Source organism: Ovis aries, chromosome 23 (assembly GCF_016772045.2).
Source record: "Ovis aries strain OAR_USU_Benz2616 breed Rambouillet chromosome 23, ARS-UI_Ramb_v3.0, whole genome shotgun sequence".
Taxonomy (NCBI): Eukaryota; Metazoa; Chordata; class Mammalia; order Artiodactyla; family Bovidae; genus Ovis; species Ovis aries.
The window spans coordinates 43,587,379-43,601,525 of NC_056076.1; the positions used below are offsets into that span (position 1 = coordinate 43,587,379).

Here is a 14,147-nt window from a genome sequence, read left to right on the forward strand (position 1 = left end):
AGGTGATTCTGCCCTCAAGAAGTCAAACAAGGGAAGAACCAAATAGAGACCACTGTGTTTGGTAGGGCATAAGCGAAGATGACCTCTATGAGACATTTTTGGAGAGACACCAGAGAAAGCCACGTACTGCTTGGGGAGAGTACGGGAAGTCAGAAAACAGAGGCACCAAGTGCAGAGAATGTGTTCAAGATCTGCTGACACACTGAAGGAACGTCTTGATGCACTTTGTGGCCTAACAAACTTTCCATGCATTCTTCAGGAAAGATTTAGTAGGGATTGGTAATGTCTGCTTACTCCTAAAATAGACCAAAACTCGCTGGACAACAAAGCAAAAAGGAAAAGGAAAAGTCATTAAATTTGTGAAAGATGGTACCAATTATTCAATGAACAGTGTTACAAAACTTTCACAGTGGCAAAACAATAGTGAGTTGTCACACGTTAAAGTGATGCTCACCTGATGCAGAGGAGGGAACCTCACCAGGAGCCTGACGACGAGTAGATTCTGAGCCCAAACCCACCACACAGTTGGGAGATCAGACGGTCAGAAGGCCAGAAACCCCTGGGGAAGGAGCCTTTGGTCTCTTCACCACAGGACATGTTGGGGAAAGCACAGCCTTCAACATGAGACTAACATTGTGATTCAGAAACTGTACTTAAGTGCTACACTTAGTGAACACTGATTTGATACCATCATCCATATTAATGCTTTTCCAATTAACAAAAGGGATATTGTTGCATCACCTAACCTATATTGATAGCCTGTGTGTGTTAGTCGATCAGTTGTGCCCGCCTCTTCAGCAACCCCATGGACTGTAGCCCACCAGGCTCCTCTGTCCATGGAATTTTCTAAACAAAAATACTGGAGTGGGTTGCCATTCCCTTCTCCAGGGGATCTTCCTAACCCAGGAATCAAACCCAGGTCTCCTGCATTGGCAGGCAGACTCTTTTTACCATTGAGCCACCAGGGAAGCCCACTGATAGGCTACTGATGGCTAACTAAATAAAAATCTCAAAGAAGCAAGGGACCAATGTTTTTGAACCAATTTCACTGTAAACGTCGACTGCCAGATATAAAAACCTGAGAGCAGACCCTTAAGAGAACGTTCATTATGTGAAGCAGAACTGTCCTAAGATAATGCACACAAACCAACATCGTCTATTTAATAAAATATTTAATGCTGCCAAAAGGTATAAAAATACAGTTGGAATGGCAGAACAATACAAAGTAGTCTCTCCTAATTTATTTCTTTTACATCTTTCTACATTTCACACGCGCGTTAGAAAACTTAACAATGTACTGAATTAGAGGCTTCTGCACAGTCTTCCGCTGGTGGCGCTCTTCGCTCCCTGGATGTAAGGTTTACTTTGTAAACAGACACATGTGAGGCAATCTACAGGCTTATCAAGCCTCACTGAGATTCCGGAGCGGGCTTCAGGTCTTGTTTTGCACATCAATGGTTCAAAATTTATAGCTGCAGAATATTCTCAAGGCATGAATATTTAGGTGTCTGTCAATCTTGGCCTAAAACATAAAATAAGAAGTCATCTATTCAATTCGTATTTACCAAACACACAGACATACACAGACACACACAGACATAAAAGGACTAACGATGAACTAAAAAGGTTAAAAAAAAAAAAAAAAAACCAACATTCCAACACATCACACTCAACCACACTGAATGCTTCACTGTTATTTTGGTAAAGCTGCTTATGTGTTTGCTCTTCAAATAGAACTGGTGGTGTGAGGCAGACTTATGTTAAAGCACCATAACTCAAGTCTTTTACAAGAATCACTAACTATAAATTTTGTAGGTCATCCTGTATTACTCAAGAAATGACCTCCAAGTGAGCAATACTGACGGACAGACAGGTTAAAATAAAAATGTACCCACAACAGTTCAGCAAGATTATATGGTATGTGCTAGACTTACCAATACTTTGGAATTCAATGCAAAAGTCTAATCCAATTTGGACCTCCAATGTGTCATACTGCTAAAAATATTAATGAATGTAACATCTGAACATAAAGTTGGCTTATATATTTAACTCACGGACTGTGAGCAGCGTGCATTTTGTCCTGAAGGATAACACTAATGATCACAGCAATGCAGAACTGAAGTGACATGATTTAAGTATTAAAAGAAAACACAGACATGAAATAATTGATAGATTTATTGTATTTTAATGCCAAAAAGTAAAGGTAAATGAGAGTTTCAACAAGCGATAGAGATGAAATAACTAGTTTAAGGGCAGCTGAGATTTTAATGTTATTTCACAATATTTGCAAACAGCTGAATTTCTGAGGTGGTAACTGGTTTTTCCCAACTTCCTCTGCTATGACCAAAAAAAAAAAAAAACAACAGCCCAGATCTCAATACCTGTTATTATTGTGTCCCCACGTATATAAACAGAAGACATAAACTGCACCCACACTTTTATCCAAAACGTTCCATCAAAACCCCCAACACTGCGAGTTGGCTTCTTCCTGAGTGCTGGCTCTTTGGTGTCAGGTTTCCAGCACCGACACAGAAATGTCCAGACACCAAGGGAACATTCTTGTTAGATGCCTGTGGGCACAGAAACACAACGGGTGCTTCCTGCGGGGAAGCGAAACAAAACCAAACCCTGAACCAAAGTGGCTGACGTAAGAAATGAAGCTCCTGATCAACCCTGACTATTGCAAATATGAAGTGTTCCCCACACCTTCAGAAGCCCCCTCATGAAAACAAAAGAACAAAGCTTATGAGTTAGAGTGAATGGAACCATGGTTTGAGTCACAGAGTAGTCTAATTTCCAGGATTCCTCTGGATCAGCAGTAGTTCAAACTATTCCACAAAGTTTTTTGGAGGGAAGAACTTTTGTTTCACTTGAACCATAAAAAGAGGGTTATTTCAGGTTTTAACGGGCAAAAGTAGCTGTCTAATGTTCTATGTAAATATTCCATAAATACAGGCCCAGTGAGACATAATGGGAAAGTATGAGATCCAGAGTCACTGGGATTCTACAGATGGGAGTCCATGTCTCAGCTCTGACATGAACTAGATGTACAGCTGCAGGCAAGTTGCTGGTTCTCTGACTCAGGGTGTATGTGTGTGTGTTTAGGAGGGGTGGAGTGTGTGTGTATGTAGGGGAGGTGTATTTAAACCGACTGACACAACTGGCAGTGCATTAAAGACACACTCCACTAGATGAACGACTCTGTAGAACAACTTAAGGCCAACAGGGGCCAGCTCCACACCTAAAGGAACAATGTCAAATGCACCCAAAGTAGTTCCAGCCACCAGATGCTCACACTTATGTTTCACTAAAAAGAGTCACACACACTTTTCTGGGGTGAGCAAGGCACTCACTGCCTTACAGACAAGATTAGCTTGCCCAGTTTCCCTCTCCTGAATTCACCAAACTCGAAATAACTTCAGGTTTTTTATAGCAGTAATTTGTCATCATATGTCTAAAACTTCTATATCAAATGAAAGCAACAGTAAAGAATTGATGTTTTTCTTTGGGGAAAAAAAAACGGTCTCCATAAAGATAAAAACTCCTAGCCACTCTCCTTACAGTTCCCCAAACATAGTATGTGGTGGAAAACCAGAAAGTATTAGATTCTGCAAGTGATATCTGCCCTGAGTCCTGTAAGTCCTGTATTCCACTCTAAATTACAAAACCAAAACAGAAAGAGTTCCAATGATTGAACTGTTCATTCTCCCACTGGACCGCACAGAGCTTGTGAGGGCGCTGGAGAATGTCCATGGTCAGGCTGTTCCTGATAAAGCCTCTGGCTGAGTCATCGCTCACCCAGGCATCCTCCGTGATGGGACGGCACGTACACACCCAAGAGCACAGAGGACGCCCAGCCTTTCTGACTCGTCTGCTGCTGCAGGGGCTGTGGTGCCGCTGGCCCAGAAAACAGGGCTCTGAAGATAGATGTGAGGGAGAGCAGCCTCAAATTCAAACTAGCAAACTCGGGGAAAGCTCCAGAATACATCATCCAGGGAAGACGAGACCTGTATTTTCAGCGAGCCAGGAGGACTGCATTTTATTATGTGAAAAAATACTACATTTCTGTTTTTCAAAAACTGTGTTTAGAAGATGCTGCATCCCATCATCTAAACAAGTCAAAGCCAAACAAGCTTCCTGATGTGAGAGATGTAAACAGCTGTGACGTGGGGACGGGGGCCCAGACTCACTGCTCCTGTCCACGCCCATGCTTCCTACCCACTGACAGCCCTGCTCAGACCTGCCAGAATCAGAAACCAGTCAGCACTGACAGATAGTGTGACTCCTACACTCTTGCCTGGACTCAGGAAAAGTGGATGACATGCACAGCGGCATTCGACTTACAGTGAGCTACATTTACAAAGTGTCTGTTAAGACTGTGTCTGAACGTAAAAATCAAGGCAGCAAGATCCTGAAACCTGTACAGGGTACTTTCCTGGTGGTCCAGTGGTTAAGACTGTGAACTTCCAACACAGGGGGCACAGGTTTAATCCCTGGTTGGGGAACTAAAATCCCACATACCAAAAATTAATAAATAAAAGTTTAAAAATAAATTAATTAAAAATCCTGTATAATAACCAGGTAGGCACTTCAGAAGTGCATTCCCTAGAGGATACAATGGTCAATACAAGATTTCCAGTCATCAGGTCTGGCCTGTGTTGGCTCACAAAGAATCCAGTCCGAGACCTTCTAAGAGAGAAGCGACTTGCAGAAGTTACACCTTTCTCTGAGAATTTAATTCTAAACACACAGGACTCTTCAGCACCAGGACCAGGAGAGACGGTGGAAAAGTCAAATCTCAGGTGACTCTGGCTCAGTGACCCGAACACCTTTATCAGCTGGAAGTCAACAGAGAACACGCCAAAACACAGAGCCCAGAGCAGCGGAAACCACCACTAAGTGGGAACAACCGTCACTGCCAAGAACCCTGCAAGCAAAGGTGGAACTGATGAAAGCAGAAGGATGGCTCTGTGTCAGAAACTGCTTCTTAAACTAATAGGTGTTTTTTGATTCAAACCATCAATTCTAGTTTATGTGAAACAAAGGGGACATGCAGAAGTGTACATAAAATTAATAATTTGGGTCACAATTCCTTCCTCTGACACACCTGTTAGGCAGAGCTATATTAAAAAAAAAAAAATCACTTCATTTCTTTTCTCTTTTTTTGTTCATTTCTTGGTAGAAATAACAATACATAATGAAATAGACCAAAAAGACCAAAGAGAAAAAAGGACAAACACAAAATCATTCTCTAAACACAAGAAACGGTCTGTGTCACCACAGTCCTCTCTGCACTTTCACATTAAGATACATATGGACCCACTAAATATGGAGAATTGGGTTTTTAGATATTCCACACATGCAATCATAGATAAAAACCAGCAGGAGGATGAAATTAAGTGCTCGGATGAACGTGGACACAAGGTCGGAGCCCATGGTGCAACCGGAGAAGATGGCTCTGAATCAGGGCTGCCTGCTTATGAGCAGAAACAGACACGAACACAAAATGAACCAAGTATTAATGCAAATATTCTTTCTTAAAAATAAAGCTTCTGGCTTTTTTTAATTAAGAAAATACCACCTCAGCAAAGTCAAACACAGAACTGATGTTCAGCATCTGTTCTAATTAGGAAACACCATGGAGACCACATCCTGGGAAGACACAGACCGCCGTGGCCGCTGACCCCAGTGGCTGTTACCTGAGGCCAGGACCCCGCCTGCCCACCCTCCCTCAACCAGACACCTCCTTTAATAAAGTTCAGGCACCCTGCCACCCTTTTGTAGCAAATGGTAAAAAAAACACACGACCCCTGGTAAAAGCCGATGTGCTCGCCTCAAGCATCTGCTGAGAGGAGGAAGACGACTAACCTATGCAGAAGTTGATTAACAAGGGTCTGCTGCCCTGGATGTGACTTGAAGAATACATTAGGACACACAGCTCCAGAAGGACAGAAAGCAGACAGACAGCAAAGCTGAAGCACTGAACCCCAAGAGCAGTCTCCCTCCTCTGCCTGGGAACAAGGGCATCATTACCAGCTTGTGTTTCCCAGAAAGTCTTTTTACTTTACTTTTACTGAAAGCAAGGCTACCTGCAGTTGGAATTGAACAGGTCTAGACTGAACTGACCTGTATGTGACTTGCACAGTAATTACTGTATTTTAGCAAAGATAAACCAAGGCAAATTGGAAAGAAAGATTTTAAACCAATAATGACCTAAAATGTAAGGACCTTGGTGCCTGAATACAGGTGTCAAGTAGGCAGACACAGAAATGTCCCTCTTACCTCCTTCAGTGTAAAGCTAACAGGATGCAGTGGTGCTGAGTGGGGCGTGCTCCAGACACAGCTGTCCTCCACACAGAGCACCACATGTGTCCTGCTCTCACAGTCTTAGAAGGCTATTCAAACCCACTCAAAAGTCTATCTATACTGACATTTTTCAAACTGTGTTTAAATGGTAACTGCTCTCTGAAAATAATTCAGCCTGGTGCAGCAATCTTACCCTGTAAAGTGGATAAAGCAGAGACGCCTGGCTGGAAGTTCAGCGTCCCCACTATCCCTTCCTGGTAACCCCTTAGATATCCCACCAGCATAGTTTGAAACCACCAAAATAATGTGATTTCATTATTTCAGCAACTAAATCTATAACACCTAAAGTTTAAATAAAACAAGTTAAAACACTAGAACTCAAATGAGCATTTAAATTCATTAAACAATAGGCTTTAAAAATACTCATTAAGAAGTTAAAGGGACAGTATAAAGTTTGAACATCATTATACTATTTATTGAAGTAGAAAGAACTTGAAAAATTTTTTTACTGCAAAACTTCAGTCAAATAAATGGAAATCATGGATAATAAAATGCTGTTCCTTATCTTGATTTCCTAAATCATGATTTACCCCAATTATAACTTAGGGTAATTACATTGAAATTTTCCTGAAAGATAAACAGTATTAATAATGGGCTTTACAGAAACCAGTTTCTTTACAAAGTCTTGACCAACTGTTACCTGACTACGCCAGTAAGGAGAACCTTCCTTCAAAGATATTTTTAGAGAAAATTTTTGTTTCTTTGTTTGTTTTTCTTTTTAAAATTGGGAAGACTGTAAAACATAAAAGAAATGCAAATATATAGTAAAAATTACTTATTCAGAGCTCTACCTGCTCATATCAAACTTCTCTTTAAGAATACGTATCCAGTACAATTGAATCAACATACAATTTATCATTATTTTTATGGTAACAGATTTTTTCAAATTGAGCTTTTAAAAAGTACATTTAACTACAAAAGTTAAGATTAAATAGGTACTTATAAAATATATTTACCCTGAAATGGTTAAGAATATAAAATGTTGATGCCCATGTCAACAGTACATTATACATTACACGCATTACTTTAAGGTCATTTTCTCTCCAATAATAATGTCGATAAAACCACAATATTTATTGCTTATATCAAGTGCAGGTTAAAATCCAGACAGCCTCCAAAAATGAACCCTTATGGTAAAGGATTTCTCAGTCTGGTCAGGTGAAATATTACACTTAGCATGTATGAACACAGTGGAAAATGTACCAGTTCTTAAGAAGCATTCAAGTCTTTACTTAGGGGGTGGGTAGTGTGGGCAGTGCCCTGGGGTGCTGCGGGGACCAGACACCACACTTCTCTGTGGGTGTCAAGTCACGCGCACCGTCTAGGTGAGGAGTCTGTGGCAGACCAACTCTGTGACTCACGCAACACTGTCAGCTGCTAAGGCCGAAGCTTGCGGGGCAGAATTAGTTACTTATAGGGCATTCTGCTGAAGAAACAGTGTCCAGCCAACAAAAGCGCCAACCAGAATGACTGACACAAACCCCATCTTAGTGAGAATAGGTTGCCAATATAACCACCTTTTCCTCTTGCGCTCGGTCTCGCTCAGCCTCTGCTTCATCTGCTGCACCTTCTGGGCAGTGCTGGCCTTCCTGTCCTCCCGGAGGCGCTTGCGCAGAGCACTGTGAACAGACAGAGTATCAGCAGGCGGGCTCAGATGCAGGCAGGGACTCAGCCCACATCCCCCTACCCCTCAACTCCTTAAGACACTGCAAGAAGGGGAAAGGCTTCAATGCTCTGAATGGTCCACAGATACACTCAGATTGTTCAACAACAATTGCCAGTTCAACTCTGTGCTAATAAATATACTTTTAGTGGGACCTGAAAAGAACCACGGTGTCAGTGTTCTATCCTTCTTTGCTAACCAGTCAGCAGTACCGGGAAGACAGAGGGTCCCTTCAGCATCTGGTCCCCTCTGGAGTTTACATCTGATTTTCCACAAAAACCCCTAAAGTTAACATTTTCTTGAATGTTCCGCTGTGTGGTGCCTATTGTCATCTGCCCACACCCTTTTCTAGCTCCCATTTTCCTGTTCAATACAGAACTTTTGTTTCAATGGAAGCTATCTGACTCCCAACATCACAGTCCTGCAACAAGGCAAAGAACAGTTGATGGCAACATGTACTTTACTATTTTTCCCCCTTAAGAAGAAAATCTCAAAAGCCCAAGATGATAGCCACCATGAAGAAGGCAGCAGTAGCAGACGCTGTTACTTTTAAAAATCAACAAAAGACACATTTTCACAGTATACAAGTAGAATCACAGAGCTGAAGGAAGAAACAGAAAAAGGAAACAGTTCTAAAACTTAGAGATGCTTGTGAGGACATCATGCTTGTAGATGAAGACTGCTTAATGATGTGAGACTGGCAATCTTCCCATCAGGCACTCTTGAGGAAAAACATGAGAAATGCTGCAAGAAGCAAAAAAAAACTTTGCATGAAGAAACTGACACCTTAGAATGCAAAGTGGAATCAATTCAGCAGGTGTGAGCAGATCTGAGAGTTCAGTTATATGCAAAGTCTGGGAGCAACACAAGCCCTGAAGCTGATGAAAGCTAACCATTTTATAATACTTTAAAAATGTGTTTTTAATAAGCTTGAGTACTGTTTAAAATAATTTCCCTTCTTCAAATGATATGGAAAGCAAAACTTAAATTTTTTTTTCACTTACTTAATGGAAACTCATGGAAATTTAAGAGGATGAGATGGTTGGATGGCATCACCAACTCGATGGACATGAGTCTGAGCAAGCTCTGGGAGTTAGTGATGGACAGGTAAGCCCAGCGTGCCGCAGTCCATAGGGTCGTAAAGAGCTGGACAAGACTAAACGACTGAAGTGAACGGGATGGAAACTTGCCTATTTAACATATATTTTTAAAAGAAGAGTACTCATCTAAATATTTTGCATAACAATTACATCAAGTGTAAGGGCTATTAAAATTGGTTACAAAAAAACTAAATCCCACAAACCGCATCTCCCTTCAGGTACTGCTGTATTACAGCGGAAGCCTAACCAGCCTCCCTGCCTTCAGAGTCAGGCTGCCTATGCCACAGCAATCACTGTCAGGCATAGCCCTGACTTGCTGCTTGGTTAAGAGTCCTGAATGCCTCTTCAATGTCTACTATATCAGCAGCCAGCTTTCTTCTTGCCTCAAGTGTTTAACCTAAGTCTAATAATGAGGAACAGTCAGAGGGATCCAGATCATGGGGTGTCCTAGAAGGCAACTCATCTAAAAGCTGCAAACAATATCCAGCAGGGAGTGAACAGAAGGTGGTGGATGGTCCCAGGTGAGGAGCCTGAAGAACCACTCATATGCTGCATGATCCTGGACAAGATCATGAATTACTTTTTTAAATAGCTAAACAGACCAGGATCATAAAAATGTTCCAAAATTACATTATGGTGACCGCTACGTAACTCTGTAAATATGCTCAACACACTGAACTGTATGCTCTAAATCTGTCAACTTCATATGTATATTATATTTTCTCTAAAGCTATAAGGTGGGTTTTCGATAATTAGAGAACTTTAAATATAGTCTACATATTAGATTATTTTATCAATGTTAAATTATTCTTGGGGATAAGGGCACCTTCAGCCACTGCTGGTGGGAAGGCAAAGTGATGCAGTCATTTGGAAAAGTGGCTTAAAAATGATCCCCATGTAGTGACCACGTGTGACCCAGCAGCCCCACTCCTAGTTAACAAACAAAGGAGATGAGAGCACGCATGCTCACAAAGACTCTCCAGTGTTTGCATACTGTGTATGGCTTTGGTCCCGCACAAGTAGCTTTTCTGCTGTTCTCCAAGTCTGTTTCCTTCTAAACTAAGAACACACTTCGCTTCTCTCAGCCCCTGGAGTCCTTCTATTCTTATCTTATAGCACTTCATTTACAGTAAATCACTTATGATGCTGGTCTGGGTTCTTGTTTTGTCCTCCAAGTGTATTAGCAACTTGGGACTATGTTTTGCCCATCTCCGTGTGCCTTGCAGTCTACCTTCCACTTTCCCTTATCACAGACGCAGATAGCTCTGCCTGAATGATCTCCACCTGAGTATTTCTTACAATGATGTGCAAAAACTATTACTCAAAATTCACTCTCTGGACTGAAAATTCATATAACAAGTATGTATGTATCTGCCAGTTAAAAAAAAAAAATTACCTTGTAATCAAGAGCAGGCAAAGCACATATAAAATATATAAAAGGATACAGAGCTCACAGTATTATTTCCTGACTTAAAAGCATTAAGTCTGAGGTAGAAGAAAAGACAAACACCTCTATTCTTTAACTTGTGACTAAATCACTGACATCACATATAAGGAGCAGCACAGCTAAGTCAGAACAAACTCTGCAGTGCAACATGTAACTGCCATGCATCGCAATTCCTTAGGTATTGGGGAAACACAGAAATGAAGTTATAATGTAAGGAGACCTTAATGGTTTTCACAGCATATCCCAAGATCCCAAAGTAACAAATATGACTACAATGTAAAATTTCCCACAAGAAAAAGCATGTTTGACAAAAAGAAAAAAAAATCACTCAGATACTGAAGAGAGAAAGAAAAAATGTTCCTTCACTTTTCTATGAAACTCACAACTCAGGATATCAACTTCATACAATGTGAGATATCTAGAGCCCTAGAAGTATAATTTTTTGAATTTAAAAACTTGAATAGTTTACACATTCATATGCACTCAAAACTCTAAAAGTATAGGGCATTTTATGTGATTTTTTAGAAAGACTTTTTTCCTTCAATAACAAATTTAAATTGAAATATTCATTTAACTATTTCATAATGGTATTAATGGGATTCTCAGGTGGCTCAGTGGTAAAGAATCCACCTGCCAATGCAGGAGGCACAGGAGACACTGGTTCAATTCCTGGGTCGGGAAGATCCCCTGGAGGAGGAAATGGCAACCCAGTCCAGTATTCCTGCCTAGGACAGAGGTCCTGCCAGGCGTGGACAGAGGAGCCTGGCAGGCTACAGTCTATGGGGTCATTAAGAGTTGGACAAGACTTAGCAACTGAGCACTTATACCTTCAGTGGTATTAAAGAAATATTATCACTTATACTATACAACAGGAGCATGAACACTGCGTAACTACACAAACAGCAGGTATTACTGCTTGTTTTCTGTGCCACACTACACACCTTAGCATCCACTTATATTAACTTTTACACTCTAATACCGTGCTAAAGCCATATTGTGTCAAGCCATTTTCCAACAGGCTTCTGTCTATAAACTGTCTTCTTTGAGATCAATGATGTCATCATATACTATTTAAATGCCCTGCAATAATAAATTGTTACATTAATTCAATAAACAAAGGATCTATATTAATTAATATCCACGAACTTATTAAAATAAGAGTCTCATCTTTGCAAGCACATTGCTGCAGTAACCTTACCTCTCGCTGCTCTCCTCCAGAGCTTCCTGCGTTTTAGAGGACAGACCTGAGTATCTGTCTCCTGTTAGTTTTTCCTCTTCTAGGCCTATCCTGTTCCCATTGTATTTTTCAGTCATTATTTTGGTTGGCGAATGATCAAAAACAGGACATACGTCTTCCTTAGAAAGTTCTTTCCAACGTTTCTACATAGGGAAGATAAATGAGAAACAAATGAAAACACTACAATTTTTATTTTCCTTAAATAAAATTTATGAAATGTAATTATATAGTAAAGAGAACCCTGTGATGCTAACATATGAATGAAAGAGGAAAACGTGTTTTGTCAAACCACTTTTAGCTATGTCTACTTGAAGTTGAATTTAATAATAATAATAAAGCATTTAATTCTGATGCACATCAGTATGTAGTTGAACACAACCACCTTAATAAAACACAGTGACTTTAGCCCATTTGAGACAAACTACACTAGGACCTCAGGTTAAGATCTTCAAAGTCTGACTGTACTGTCCCCAGTGCAGAGGCACCTGTTGCAGGAAGAGTGACCAAGATGGCCCATGAATGTGACCCATGTCCTCCGGCTTGTTGCCACTGTCCAGTCTAGAGAGAACCAGCAAGTCCTTCCGGTGCCAGAGGACTCCAAAGACTGTGCCCACCACAGGCACCAGCAGCTGGCCTGACCCAGGGCGGGAAGGTCCTCAGCAGCCGGGAATGTGGGGTGGCAGGACTCAGACCACAATGAAGAGCCATCCACCTTCCTCCTCTAAGGCAGGAAGACCCAAGCTCTCCAAGTCCTCCAAGGGCTAGAACACGTTCACCCAGCTCCTGGACATCCGTGGAGGAGCAGAGGCACGGCTGGGACAGCCAGCGGCTTCCATGACCTCTAACTCTGACTCCGGCACAGACCTGAGAGGCCCTCTTTGGAGATCTAGCCTGCAAGTGTGGAGTCTCAGATCTAATAATGAGTAAGGTTCCCTGCAACTACTGTCTGAGAATTTCAAGGATTCTGACAGAGAAGGAATACTGCACAACTCACATTCTTCTGGGACTGACAGAATAGTCATTCTCTGAAGTTACTGTGGTACAAAATGGCATTACTTAAACAATGCCTGTATGTTTAGATTTAAAAATTTCAGGAAATTCACTGACAACACCAATAAACTAATTTCCAGCTTGTCTCATTACATAACAAAGGAATTGAAAAGGTATTTTGTCACAATCCACCTCCCCTGACATAGCTCTTCTATGAAGCTGCATAGTGTGTGAACGGATCTCCTTTTGTTCTATGAAGTTGACTCACAAAAGACTCAGAAAGTACAACTCTGTAAATTGTTGTGTTTGGAGGGCAGTTAGCACAACAGCATGGCTGGAGGAAGGGGAGCCTGGAAAGCGTAGCCAGACAGGCGAGGCCAGGAAGGAGGTGGACCTCAGGGAAAGACAACCTTGACATGAGGCACCTGGGGTGGGTCTGCGCTCTCCCGAAAGGGACCTGCGGTATCTCCATCACATCCAGAAAGACTATCTCATCAAGAGCTGAGAACATAACAACACACAAAAGTAAGATGCTTTCACCTGAGGTAACTGTGTCAATTTTGTTCTTTCCCATTAAAAATTTTTTTCTCTGTCCAAACAAGATTTTTTTATACTGGAGGAAATGCAGTGGAGAGACGGCTACCTCCTGAGCACTACCACACCCCTGGCTGACCTAAGACTCCACCTACACTGGTCCCCTATCCTCACGAGACTCCTGGAGGAGGTGCGGCTCCTCCTGCTGATCCCTCCTGTCATACAGGGAGGTGGGCTGTGAGTGAACACCCTGCCCCAGGCTCCACAGCTGCAGAGCTGGGATGTGAACCCAGACAACCTGGGCTGACAGTGCCAGAAACCCTCAGGATGCTCTGCATCTTGGAAATAACCATCAGTGTCAGACACCAGAGAGTTTAAGTACCCAACAAAAATGTTAACTGTCTCCAGAATTATGCTGAGCAATTCTTCACCAAGATCTAGTTACTGCAACTTGGCCTCATACTTGGACAAAACTCAGCAATGTCAATAAACAAGATGATGCCCAGAAACAAGACTCACTGGCCCACTTCCCAGAATCTACCAAGACTCAGCAGGGTGCAGGGGTGGTGGTGGGTGGGGGCTGTCAATGCTAGTGAACTTCAAAGGAGGGGAAAAAAAGAGCAATATCTTTCTGCCACATCTCTGGGCAGAACTGAGGATTCGTTAATAAAGATGTGAAACACCAGCAACGGTACTATGTTTATGACAACCTCAGGCCAAAAAGATGGAAGGTAAACAGAGTCCTTTTAAAGACAGCTAGAGCTCATCTCTTTCCCGGTGGGCCCAGGCCACTGGAGATGGCAGTGCGTG

General features: G+C 41.8%; 1 protein-coding gene and 1 pseudogene across 8 annotated transcripts in view; one reads left to right on the forward strand and one right to left on the reverse strand.

Moving 5' to 3' along the window:
- Positions 1 to 1,155: 1,155 nt before the first annotated feature.
- Positions 1,156 to 14,147, reverse strand: part of PTPN2 (protein tyrosine phosphatase non-receptor type 2) — a 65,539-nt gene continuing 52,547 nt past the window's right edge. For 3 of the 8 annotated variants that reach the window (XM_060405253.1, XM_015103685.4, XM_060405252.1), the window contains 2 exons: positions 11,775 to 11,956; positions 1,156 to 7,985 (listed from right to left, as the gene is read on the reverse strand). In XM_060405253.1, the coding sequence (XP_060261236.1) occupies positions 7,778 to 7,985; positions 11,775 to 11,956 (390 nt within the window). In that variant the 3' untranslated portion in view covers positions 1,156 to 7,777. The remainder of the gene's footprint in view (positions 7,986 to 11,774; positions 11,957 to 14,147) is intronic. The other 5 variants (XR_001436590.3, XM_015103689.3, XM_015103688.3 and 2 more) reach the window with 5 other exon arrangements.
- LOC121817733 (prefoldin subunit 4-like) lies at positions 8,533 to 8,921 on the forward strand (annotated as a pseudogene).